The following is a 13,022-nucleotide window of genomic DNA, read 5'->3' on the forward strand; positions in this document are numbered from 1 at the left end:
TTATTATGGTGGAAAATAAGTATTTGGTCAATAACAAAAGTTTCTCAATAGTTTGTTATATACCCTTTGTTGGCAATGACAGAGGTCAAACATTTTCTGTAAGTCTTCACAAGGTTTTCACACACTGTTGCTGGTATTTTGGCCCATTCCTCCATGCAGATCTCCTCTACAGCAGTGATGTTTTGGGGCTGTTGCTGGGCAACACGGACTTTCAACTCCCTCCAAAGATTTTCTATGGGGTTGAGATCTGGAGACTGGCTAGGCCACTCCAGGACCTTGAAATGCTTCTTACGAAGACACTCCTTCGTTGCCCGGGCAGTGTGTTTGGGATCATTGTCATGCTGAAAGACCCAGCCACGTTTCATCTTCAATGCCCTTGCTGATGGAAGGAGGTTTTCACTCAAAATCTCACAATACATGGCCCCATTCATTCCTTCCTTTACACGGATCAGTCGTCCTGGTCCCTTTGCAGAAAAACAGCCCCAAAGCATGATGTTTCCACCCCCATGCTTCACAGTAGGTATGGTGTTCTTTGGATTCAACTCAGCATTCTTTGTCCTCCAAACACGACAAGTTTTTACCAAAAAGTTCTATTTTGGTTTCATCTGACCATATGACATTCTTCCAATCTTCTTCTGGATCATCCAAATGCTCTCTAGCAAACTTCAGACGGCCTGGACATGTACTGGCTTAAGCAGGGGGACACGTCTGGCACTGCAGGATTTGAGTCCCTGGCGGCGTAGTGTGTTACTGATGGTAGGCTTTGTTACTTTGGTCCCAGCTCTCTGCAGGTCATTCACTAGGTCCCCCTGTGTGGTTCTGGGATTTTTGCCTACCGTTCTTGTGATAATATTGACCCCACGGGGTGAGATCTTGTGTGGAGCCCCAGACCGAGGGAGATTATCAGTGGTCTTGTATGTATTCCATTTCCTAATAATTGCTCCCACAGTTGATTTCTTCAAACCAAGCTGCTTACCTATTGCAGATTCAGTCTTCCCAGCCTGGTGCAGGTCTACAATTTTTTTTCTGGTGTCCTTTGACAGCTCTTTGGTCTTGGCCATAGTGGAGTTTGGAGTGTGACTGTTTGAGGTTGTGGACAGGTGTCTTTTATACTGATAACAAGTTCAAACAGGTGCCATTAATACAGGTAACGAGTGGAGGACAGAGGAGCCTCTTAAAGACGAAGTTACAGGTCTGTGAGAGCCAGAAATCTTGCTTGTTTGTAGGTGACCAAATACTTATTTTCCACCATAATTTGCAAATAAATTCAATAAAAATCCTACAATGAGATTTTCTGGATTTTTTTTCATATTTTGTCTGTCATAGTTGAAGTGTACCTATGATGAAAATTACAGGCCTCTCTCATCTTTTTAAGTGGGAGAACTTGCACAATTGGTGGCTAACTAAATACTTTTTTGCCCCACTGTATATATAAATATATATATAAAAATAAATATATATAAAAATAAATATAAAAATAAATATATATAAATATAAATAAATAAATATATATATATATATATACATACATACATACATACATACATACATACATACACAAACAGTGCCTTGCGAAAGTACTTCAAACAAAGATATAAAACTGTATTTTTTTGTGAAGAATCAACAACAAGTGGGACACAATCATGAAGTGGAACGACATTTATTGGATATTTCAAACTTTTTTAACAAATCAAAAACTGAAAAATTGGGCGTGCAAAATTATTCAGCCTCCTTAAAAGTTAATACTTTGTAGCGCTACCTTTTGCTGCGATTACAGCTGTAAGTCACTTGGGGTATGTCTCTATCAGTTTTGCACATCGAGAGACTGAAATGTTTTCCCATTCCTCCTTGCAAAACAGCTCGAGCTCAGTGAGGTTGGATGGAGAGCATTTGTGAACAGCAGCTTTCAGTTCTTTCCACAGATTCTCGATTGGATTCAGGTCTGGACTTTGACTTGGCCATTCTAACACCTGGATATGTTTATTTTTTAACCATTCCATTGTAGATTTTGCTTTATGTTTTGGATCATTGTCTTGTTGGAAGACAAATCTCCGTCCCAGTCTCAGGTCATTTGCAGACTCCATCAGGTTTTCTTCCAGAATGGTCCTGTATTTGGCTGCATCCATCTTCCCATCAATTTTAACCATCTTCCCTGTCCCTGCTGAAGAAAAGCAGGCCCAAACCATGATGCTGCCACCACCATGTTTGACAGTGGGGATGGTATGTTCAGGGTGATGAGCTGTGTTGCTTTTACGCCAAACATAACGTTTTGCATTGTTGCCAAAAAGTTCAATTTTGGTTTCATCTGACCAGAGCACCTTCTTCCACATGTTTGGTGTGTCTCCCAGGTGGCTTGTGGCAAACTTTAAACAACACTTTGTATGGATATCTTTAAGAAATGGCTTTCTTCTTGCCACTCTTCCATAAAGGCCAGATTTGTGCAATATACGACTGATTGTTGTCCTATGGACAGAGTCTCCCACCTCAGCTGTAGTTCTCTGCAGTTCATCCAGAGTGATCATGGGCCTCTTGGCTGCATCTCTGATCAGTCTTCTCCTTGTATGAGCTGAAGGTTTAGAGGGACGGCCAGGTCTTGGTAGATTTGCAGTGGTCTGATACTCCTTCCATTTCAATATTATCGCTTGCACAGTGCTCCTTGGGATGTTTAAAGCTTGGGAAATCTTTTTGTATCCAAATCCGGCTTTAAACTTCTTCACAACAGTATCTCGGACCTGCCTGGTGTGTTCCTTGTTCTTCATGATGCTCTCTGCGCTTTTAACGGACCTCTGAGACTATCACAGTGCAGGTGCATTTATACGGAGACTTGATTACACACAGGTGGATTGTATTTATCATCATTAGTCATTTAGGTCAACATTGGATCATTCAGAGATCCTCACTGAACTTCTGGAGAGAGTTTGCTGCACTGAAAGTAAAGGGGCTGAATAATTCAGTTTTTCATTTGTTAAAAAAGTTTGAAATATCCAATAAATGTCGTTCCACTTCATGATTGTGTCCCACTTGTTGATGATTCTTCACAAAAAAAAAAGTTTTATATCTTTATGTTTGAAGCCTGAAATGTGGCAAAAGGTCGCAAAGTTCAAGGGGGCCGAATACTTTCGCAAGGCACTGTATATATATACACATACACACATATATATAAATAATATATAAATACACACACACACCTATGGGAATAAATTGTTGACCCAAATGACTTTCCTCTCATGCCAGTGACAGAAGCAGGGAAATAAAATTGCCTCCACAGATTATAAATTTCCCAGCATGATGTAGGAAGGAGATGCCGTATGTGTGTTGAGGAACACATACTATGTTAGACTAACCTGGGCTGAAGGTAGTTCAATGTATCCTCCAGACACATAGGCCTATATCATTAATAATCACTGATACTACCCTATAATAAATAGTGATGGACATAAAATGACAATAATGCTTTGTGCAACATGGGGCGAAATCGTGCATGGAGCCTTCACCGTGCACTGCCACTTTAAGAGCGCATCAGCAGTGTAGGGGTGATTATGCGTGGTCCCACCTGTCTGCATCCATCCTCATGTCCAGAGGGCCATCCTTACTGAGGGAGAAGCCTCTCTCGGGACAGTCCATCTGCATGGAGGAGCAGCCAGCATCCAGAAGAACAGCATCCACACTACCTGACTGCAACCTCAGTCTAGACAGCAGGGCTCCCAGCTCACTGAAACGCCCCAGTAACGGGTGCACCCGGCCACTGGGGGAGGGAGGGAGGGGGGAAACCTTTCATCAGATAATTAAATGTCAGGAAAGAGACATGGAGAAATGGGTACAGATTATGTAAACACATTCAACACAGGTCAGAAATACTGTAAGAATTTGTATAAAACTCCTGTTGACTCTTCCTGTTTGTTATGAATGCTAATGAGACAAATAAAAAGCACTATAAAAACCTTTAAAGCAAAAGTGGTGGACAGAAAAAGTCACCCTTTCCTTGCTGTTCAACACCTGTCTCCTCTGGACCCCATCCCCATGCAAATCCTTCCTGTACAACACACAGCCCTGTACAAGACACAGCCTCCTGCCTCAACACACACACAGCCCTGTACAAGACACAGACTCCTGCCTCAACACACACACAGCCCTGTACAAGACACAGACTCCTGCATCAACACACAGACAGCCCTGTACAAGAGACAGACTCCTGCCACACACACAGGTAGTGGGATCTTCCAATCACGGTCATGCATTTTTCATGTGACCTTTTCAGATAGTCAGCAGAGATGATGGCTGGTATGAGCTAGAGGGGCAGCCATAAATCAGCCTGAGGGGTCACCCAACACTGGCAGACAGAAAGGGAGAGACAGAGGCGAGGTCTTACGACACCACACCAACCTGACATATAACGTCTTCCACATCTCAGCACCGCAGACAATTGAGATTCCTCTGCATCTAACATCCACTAGTCTCCTCTCAATAGTCTTGTTGAAATAAAATAAAAGACCCCCATTGCGGCAATAAAGATATAATAGCAGTGGCCATCTCGATAAGGTCTCTCCCACTAACGGCTTAGCAAGGGGCGTTACCAAGCAGCCCTTGGGGTCCTTGTGTTTATACACCCACTGACGCTTGAGAGACCAAAGGTTGAGTGGAGCATCTCGCCCGCGCTGTCAGGCCAGGGCTTTCCTTATCATGCTCTAGAAGTTTTCCATTCTTCGCTGCAGTCATTAATATGCTGTAAAATCTATAGCAAGGCATTCTCCACACCCACGTGCTTCACAGACCCGTCCACCCCCTCCCGGTCCCATCTCAACAGAGCAGTGCCCCCAGACAGAGCAACCATGCCTACTGTGTACCAACGCAGTATAGAGTAAGACCTTATGTCAATATCCTGAGAATTTATGGCTTCTGCCGCTCATTGGTTTAAGACCATTTTTATCAATCAGGACTCTTGATGCATTTCACTCCCTTCAGAGTCCCCTAAAAAGTTACATTGAGTATAAAATGTAATAAAGTGTAGGAAAACTGAAGGAATATCATATTATCCATACATTGTTTCGTGGACATAAAATCTAAAATGTACAAACCTTTGTAATCCCCCTAATTCAATTAAACTTGGTTACCATGGTAAACAACACAGTGTGTGGAGATACATTTAATTTCATCCAGGTAGTTGACTTGTTTAAATGCATCGTAAGGTTTAATCGTAAACTTGGTTTGGTACAGATGGTGTCGTGTCAACTCCTCTAGCCTCCTCCACAAATCTTACATTGTCTTCAGCAATAAGGCAGGCAGGCAAGGAGAGGAGGTGGATTAAGTAATGAAGAGACAAAGACCCTAACAAACTGTTCTCATAGTAGTTATGGCTAAAACGTGTTGGACTACAAAAGATTATGATGGAGCTTTCTTAGTAAGGGATTTTAATCTATGGGCTTTATTAATTGATAATTGCAAGAGATGAGACACTGACCAAGTGGGCAATTTCCTTATCATTAGTAACCATTTTCAGTTACTATATTTAAGATCCTGGTTATTTTTTTCTACACACCCTCAGCTATGCCGGTTGAACTCCCCAACACGCTGAGGAGGCTCCGATGCTCTTTTTCTGTGAGTCACAGGAGGATTTAAGAATATGCAAAACAGTTATAACGTTTTTTATTGATTAACTTCTTTATGTGGCTTAGACACATGGTTGGATATATAAATGCCTTACGTAAGGTGTTATATTATTAAACATGCCCAGTTTCGGAAGTGTGTGTGTGGTCCAAGTATAGGCTTATAATTGCTTTAGAGAACTGATCTATATGTAATTGTGCAACCCACAACATTGACATCATTCTTAACTTGTAACTGAATAAAAGTTTGTTGTTGTTTTAAATGCCATCTCCCCTGGCCCACCGACAACATGTTAAATGATTGAAGAGAAGGCCACATTGGGGCATATGGTGGATTGAATGACCTTAAGTAATGCTGGACAATGCCCTGCCCTGCTGAGTGAGGTAACAGGGCTCCAGGCAGGGCAACCTTCTTTAAAAAAATAATGATGAACTGGTTATTGTTACAACCACTCTCCTTCACGTGCATGTGTCAAACTATGGCCAGTAGGGACACTCTTCCCTCTGGACAAGGTAGACCCCAATGCCCCAGTGTGGTGACTGGGGTTACTGTCCTGCAAAGAGCGCCATTTGTCAGATGAGATGTTAACACTGAGGCTCTGACTGTCTGTAGTCACTACAACTTCCATGTCACATATCACATTAAAAGGTGTTTTGGGAACTGCTTCCATTTAAGTTCCATTAGGGTCTTCAGGACGTGTGAAGATTGGCCATTAAACAGCAAACCTTCTGTCTTTCTTAATCAACACCCTGTTCCAATTTCTGTCAAGGTTCTCCACAAGTGCTCAGCCTGCATCTATTTTTGCTACTTGCCCCAGAAAATGTCCCCAGTTGTCCACAAATGTTATAAAGAAATCCCTTCCCCTGTCTGTGTACTGTAGGCCCATCCTGGAAGTAAGTATTGGTGGTAGTATTGGTGCCCTGGAGCAGGACCTTAATAAAGGAACAGAGCTTTGAGCTGCTGCAGTCTTCTTCATATGAGTGTCTGTCACCTAGTTATCTGGGTTTGAAGTAGAGCAGATATGGGTTTGCCTACACATATTCTGTCATTGTAAATAAGAATTTGTTCTTTACTGACTTGCCTAGTTAAATAAAGGTTCAATTAAAAAATAATTAAAAATACAATTCCTCTGTTGGTTTGTTTAATCTTTTAAGCACTTCCTCTGACGGATGACACTGATGTACAGTACGGATGTACTGTGTAAAGATTGTGTCCTTTGTTTTCCATTTTCATGACTGTAACCTGAACGCATTACACAAAAGTGCACTATTTTCAGCAGCACTTGAAAACACACATCCGCAGATGCCATTCCCCTCCCAACGCCCCATCTTGAGGTAAAAGTGCCAGGAGTCCTCACCGTTGAGTGCTAAGCGTGTGTGTGTGTGTCCAACATGACGCGCTGCTTCTCCACAAATCAAGTCTGAAATATTCCCCAGTGCTGACCTGCTCAGCTCCTCTACCTGCGTCACTAAGGCCTAAGACAAGATGCTGATTGATTGCTTTCAGCAGGGGAGCAGTGATGAAAATATCTACAGGACATGAAAAAAGAACACACAAAGTACCACCGGCGAAAGATGCTTGTGTTTGGTTTGGAATGTGAACTTAAGCAACCTCAACTCTAGAAGTTTAAACTAAACTTAAAAATAAACAAATTTAGCATGAAGTGTTGAAGATGTAAGCCTAAGACTAAAGAGAGTTAGAGCTACGTAGATTCTCAGTAGAGTGCCACAACTAATGTCGTTTCCCCTTTCTTCTCCCTGGTAGGCCTGTTCACTAGATTTCACCCTAGGAGAGTGGAATTGTGTCTAAAGTAAACATGATATATCAGGTTACTTACTAAATGCTAATCACCCCATGCAAATCAATGACACGCAGACACCAATCACTAGTCATTTACTTTCTCTTTTTCCCCCCAGATGTGGCTTTTGTCAATTTTCCACCTAAAAGTTGCACACACATAAAGCCCCCTGTATGTAAGTAATAGCAATAAGAAAGATATCGCTGGTAATAGACTAGTGCGTAGAATCTCCACAATATTGTCACACTCAGAATAGAGAATTAAGTCTCAACATTATGGCCTGGACAATAACAGTATCGCAATACTCAGTGTCGTGGCAAGGAAACAAAACACAAAGCGGATTTACCTTCTTTAGGAAAACCGCCCTAACTTTGGAAACAAACAACATGATGTCATTCAGAGTTACATTTATTGATTTTTCAAGCTCAAGCACACACTATTTCACATACAGAAGGTTTATAAAGGACCAAAGACTTTGATCTGCTTCGCGTTTCCATTTTTAAGCAAGGAAAAAAATATTGCGATACTGGTATCGTCTCAGGCCTTCTTTCATTTTGATTTTGGCACAAATGAAAATGTGCAACTGATTTGCCCATTGCTTGATGTTTCAGCATTGTCTCAATGAAGAGTTCAGCGTTCGACTAGCCATGTGTGTGTGACATGTACGCACAGTTACAAGCCTGATAGAGTTTGCGGCAGGCTTCATACCGTAGTAATACAGATGAAGCCTGAGTTGGAATCTGAAGCTAATTGAAGCTGGTTAGCTTTAGAAAACCCTGAGTAGATCCAGCTTCCTTCGTAGGATACCCCTCAGACCACTGCAACCAATGTGAAAGTTGTCAGGGCGTCTACTATGCTAGAAAATCGAACTCTTCCTCTGGGCACTAATCTAAGCAATTTACATAAGTGCAGATTCACATCGCTCTTCAATAGTTTGCATCAAGGCTGTACTTTTTGCAAGGCAAAAGAGAAGTGAAATCAGTGAGGATAGAAATACGAGAGAGAGAGAAGAGAATGCTCTCCAGCCCTGTTGTGTGGAGGCATTACGTGGGCTGCAAGGGTCTTTTATACAGGCTTCCAATAATATTAGCTAATTGCTAGATTTCTCTGGCTTCTCTCAAATCGTGAGTGGGTGTGGAAGGGTTTATAGCTGGGGTATATTGCTGCTGACAGAATGGCGTACTCTGATTTTCTCTCTTCCGTCACATCCCCCTCTCATAGGCACGTTGGTGTAGCAGACAGTCCCCCCGAGAGAGGTTTCCCCGGAATCTACGTAAAAGGATTCCTACCCACGCCATGGTCTTAGGAACATCTAATTTTCATCCTCCCTCATGCACTCTCGCTTGCTCTCGCACACACTCTCTCCCTCATTATTAAACACAGTGGCCCGGTGTCTCCCTCCTCTCTCTTCGAAGTTTGCTGGGCTCTCCTCTCTCTTCACCTCCCACTCACCACTGACGGAACCTCAGTGGGAGGCAGCATCTCCCTCACACTGGGGCCGTGGGCCTCTGTTCTGACAAATGAGACGCCAGGCCCACCAGCTAAGCGTAGGGGGACTGGGTTTAATTCTCCCTGACACAATGGATGTGGATGGTTTGTGAAACGAGGGGCTTTAGCAGCAGTTACTCAGTGATTCATTTTCTTTCAGGGTTGGAAGGTTAGCAGGGAGGTGGAGAGGGTTGGGAGCTGGGATGCAAAAGGCTGCATCATGATCTAGCTAACCTTCAATCTAAACTATGATCCATAAATTGTTGACTGTATAACTTTGAGGGAAAATAACCCACATAACAGCATTAACAATGCAAGCACATACCAATCACATTCGGCAGTAGAGATATTGTGAATCAGACTTCATTGCAGTGTCTATTCTGTTTTGTAGTCTCACTTCAAATAACTGCCTCTAAAGCATGTATATATTAATCATAATGTAATGTAAGCAGGTACAGTGAAATTAATTGCATTGTAGGTAGCCTACACAATTTACAATGACTTTTATGTTAGTGCATATTAAGATGTGTTAAAGGGATCCTTTGGGATTTTGGCAATGAGACCCTTTATCTACTTTCCCAGTCAGATGAAGTCGTGTATACCATTTTTATTTATTTGTGTCTAACGTTAGCACAATTTGTAACTAGTTAGCAACTTCCTTCATACTGCACGCAGAGACATAAAAATGGTATCCATAAGCTCATCTGACTCTGGGGAAGAAGAAAGGGCCTCGTTGCCAAAATCCCAAAGGATCCCTTGATGTTCATTGACATTTCTACATGCAGATTACATTTGCAAACAAATGTATTTTGACTTGCAAATCTGTGAAATATGTGACTTCAGTACAATGTATACCAATATTATACATACCACTGTAATTATTATAAAAAAGGCAATCACCTGTGTTCCTTGGCCAGCTGTTGAGCTAAGCTGAATGCTGTGGGGTCTCGGTCTAGGGCCACGACTGTCACCTCAGGAGATGCCCTCAAGATGGCTTTGGTGTGACCTCCACCTCCAAAAGTCATGTCCAGAACAACCTATGGACACAGACAATAGGTGTCTGATGTCAAGGACAGTGCTTTCAGAGGACTTACAATGACAACCCTCTATCAATTAGCCTATACATAGTCCTGATTTCTAAGGTGATTGCTCAGAGAATGATTAGTTAGCATACCTCAATTCCTAATGCACTATTACACTATGAAAGACTAAATAATCATGAAATGTCCAATCATATAATTGCAATTATATTATATATTATTGCCATTGTATTAATTGCTATCATGCACTTAAACATAGTTGTGAACATTTGAAGAACCTTTTAACCAACCATACTGTTTGAGTCTATTTTAGTTGTCACAAAACACACAACAGCTATCTAGATAGACAGTTCTCCATTCGCATCAAAAAGTCAATTGTTTAGTCATCCTTGCCCCTCTTGAAAGATCTTTGTCAACTCAGCCTGCCGTCCAAGCTACACCCCAGCCCCAAATTCCCTGGACGATCTAAGCTACACCCACACATCACACAATATGTGTCCTGATGAATAAAAATGCCACTGAAAAATAAAGACTTACCCCCAATAACACCTTGTAAAAAATTTACAATTAGTTTGACTGCCAATCTCTTTCTGGAGTTATAAGCTCAGCCCCTGCACATACTTTATCAAGAGCCGTCTTGGGTCTCTACTCCTCCCGTTACGGGGTCTGAGATGCCGAAGCCTCTCACCATTAGCTCTGACAAATTGAAAACCCTAGTCATTGGCGACTCCATTACCCACAGTATCAGACTTCAAATGAATCATCCAGCGATCATAGACTGTTTACCAGGGGGCAGGGCTACCGACGTTAAGGCTAATCTGAAGATGGTGCTGGCTAAAGCTAAAACTGTCGAGTGTAGAGGTGAACCGATTGTGATTTTTCACTGCCGATGCCGATTATTGGAGGACCAAAAATGCCGATACCGATTAATCGGCCGATTTTTTTAAAGTGTATTTGTAATAATGACAATTACAACAATACTGAATGAACACTTATTTTAACTTAATATAATACATCAATAAAAATCCATTTAGCCTCAAATAAATAATGAAACATGTTCGGTTTAAATAATGCAAAAACAAAGTGTTGGAGAAGAAAGTAATAGTGCAATATGTGCCATGTAAAAAAGCTAACGTTTAAGTTCCTTGCTCAGAACATGAGAACATATGAAAGTTGGTGGTTCTTTTTAACATGAGACTTCAATATTCCCAGGTAAGAGGATTTAGGTTGTAGTTAATATAGTATTTATAGGACTATTTCGCTCTATACCATTTGTATTTCATATACCTTTGACTATTTGATGTTCTTATAGGCACTTTAGTATTGCCAGTGTAACAGTATAGCTTCCATCCCTCTTCTCGGCCGTACCTGGGCTCGACAACAGCCACCCTCAAAGCATCGTTACCCATCGCTCCACAAAATCCGCGGTCCCATGCAGAGCAAGGGGAACAACCACTCCAAGTCTCAGAGCGAGTGACATTTGAAACGCTATTAGCGCGCACCCCGCTAACTAGCTAGCCATTTCACATTGGTTACACCAGCCAGTTGATAGGCTTAAAGTAATAAACAGCTCAATGCTTGAAGCACAGTGACGAGCTGCTGGCAAAACACACGAAAGTGCCGTTAGAATGAATGCTTACGAGCCTGCTGGTGCCTACCATCGCTCAGTCAGACTGCTCTATCAAATCATAGACTTACTTATAACATAATAACACACAGAAATACGAGCCTTTGTTCATTAATATGGTCATTAATATGGTCGAATCCGGAAACGATCATCTCGCAAACAAAACGCTTATTATTTCAGTGAAATACGGAACCGTCCCGCATTTTATCCAATGGATGGCATCCATAAGTCTAAATATTCCTGTTACATTGCACAAACCTTCAATGTTATGTCATAATTACGTAAAATTCTGGCAAATTAGTTCGCAACGAGCTAGGCGGCCCAAACTGTTGCATATACCCTGACTCTGCGTGCAATGAACGCAAGAGAAGTGACACAATTTCACCTGGTTAATATTGCCTGCTATCCTGGATTTCTTTTAGCTAAATATGCAGGTTTAAAAATATATACTTCTGTGTATTGATTTTAAGAAAGGCATTGGTGTTTATGGTTAGGTACAGCCGTGCAACGATTGTGCTTTTTTCGCAAATGCGCTTTTGTTAAATCATCCCCCTGCGTTGCATCAATTATATGCAACGCAGGACACGCTAGATAAACTAGTAATACCATCAACCATGTGTAGTTAACTAGTGATTATGATTGATTGATTGTTTTTTATAAAGATAAGTTTAATGCTAGATAGCAACTTAACTTGGCTTGTACTGCATTCACGTAACAGGCAGGCTCAATGAGAGGCAGGTGGTTAGCACGTTGGACTAGTTAACTGTAAGGTTGCAAGATTGAATCTTGGCCTGTTGAGGAGTGACGGACTCCATCCTAGCAGGTGGGGTGCTCTCATCTTATCTACGAACATAGACAGGGCTCTAACTCCCCTAGCTCCACAATGAGATAGCCAGCCTGCCGGCTTAGTGGAGTCTGCCACTAGCACAGTCAGTGTAGTGAGCTCAGCTATCCCCATTGAGACCGTGTCGGTGCCTCGACCAAGGTTGGGCAAAACTAAACATGGCAGTGTTCGCCTTAGCAATCTCACTGGAATAAAGACCTCCTCCATTCCTGCCATTATTGAAAGAGATTGTGATACATCTCAAAATAGGGCTCCTTAATGTTAGATCACTCACTTCCAATGCAGTTATAGTCAATGAACTAATCACTGATCATAATCTTGATGTGATTGGCCTGACTGAAACATGGCTTAAGCCTGATGAATTCACTGTGTTAAATGAGGCCTCCCCTCCTGGTTACACTAGTGACCATATCCCCCGCACATCCCGCAAAGGCAGAGGTGTTGCTAACATTTACAATAGCACATTTCAATTTACAAAAAAAGTTTTCATCTTTTGAGCTTATAGTCATGAAATCTATGCAGCCTACTCAATCACTTTTTATAGCTACTGTTTACAGGGCCATATACAGCATATCTCACTGAGTTCCCTGAATTCCTATAGGACCTTGTAGTCATGGCAGA

General features: G+C 41.9%; 1 protein-coding gene across 3 annotated transcripts in view; it reads right to left on the reverse strand.

Annotated features, from left to right (window-relative positions):
• The window catches only part of LOC109888422 (probable methyltransferase-like protein 15), a 116,349-nt gene that overhangs the window by 64,457 nt on the left and 38,870 nt on the right, over positions 1-13,022 (reverse strand). For all 3 annotated transcript variants that reach the window (XM_020479605.2, XM_020479606.2, XM_031831083.1), the window contains exons 3-4: positions 9,791-9,927; positions 3,554-3,745 (exon numbers count right to left, since the gene is read on the reverse strand). In XM_020479605.2, the coding sequence (XP_020335194.2) occupies positions 3,554-3,745; positions 9,791-9,927 (329 nt within the window). The remainder of the gene's footprint in view (positions 1-3,553; positions 3,746-9,790; positions 9,928-13,022) is intronic.

The sequence above is a fragment of the Oncorhynchus kisutch genome, linkage group LG8 (genome assembly GCF_002021735.2).
Source record: "Oncorhynchus kisutch isolate 150728-3 linkage group LG8, Okis_V2, whole genome shotgun sequence".
Taxonomy (NCBI): Eukaryota; Metazoa; Chordata; class Actinopteri; order Salmoniformes; family Salmonidae; genus Oncorhynchus; species Oncorhynchus kisutch.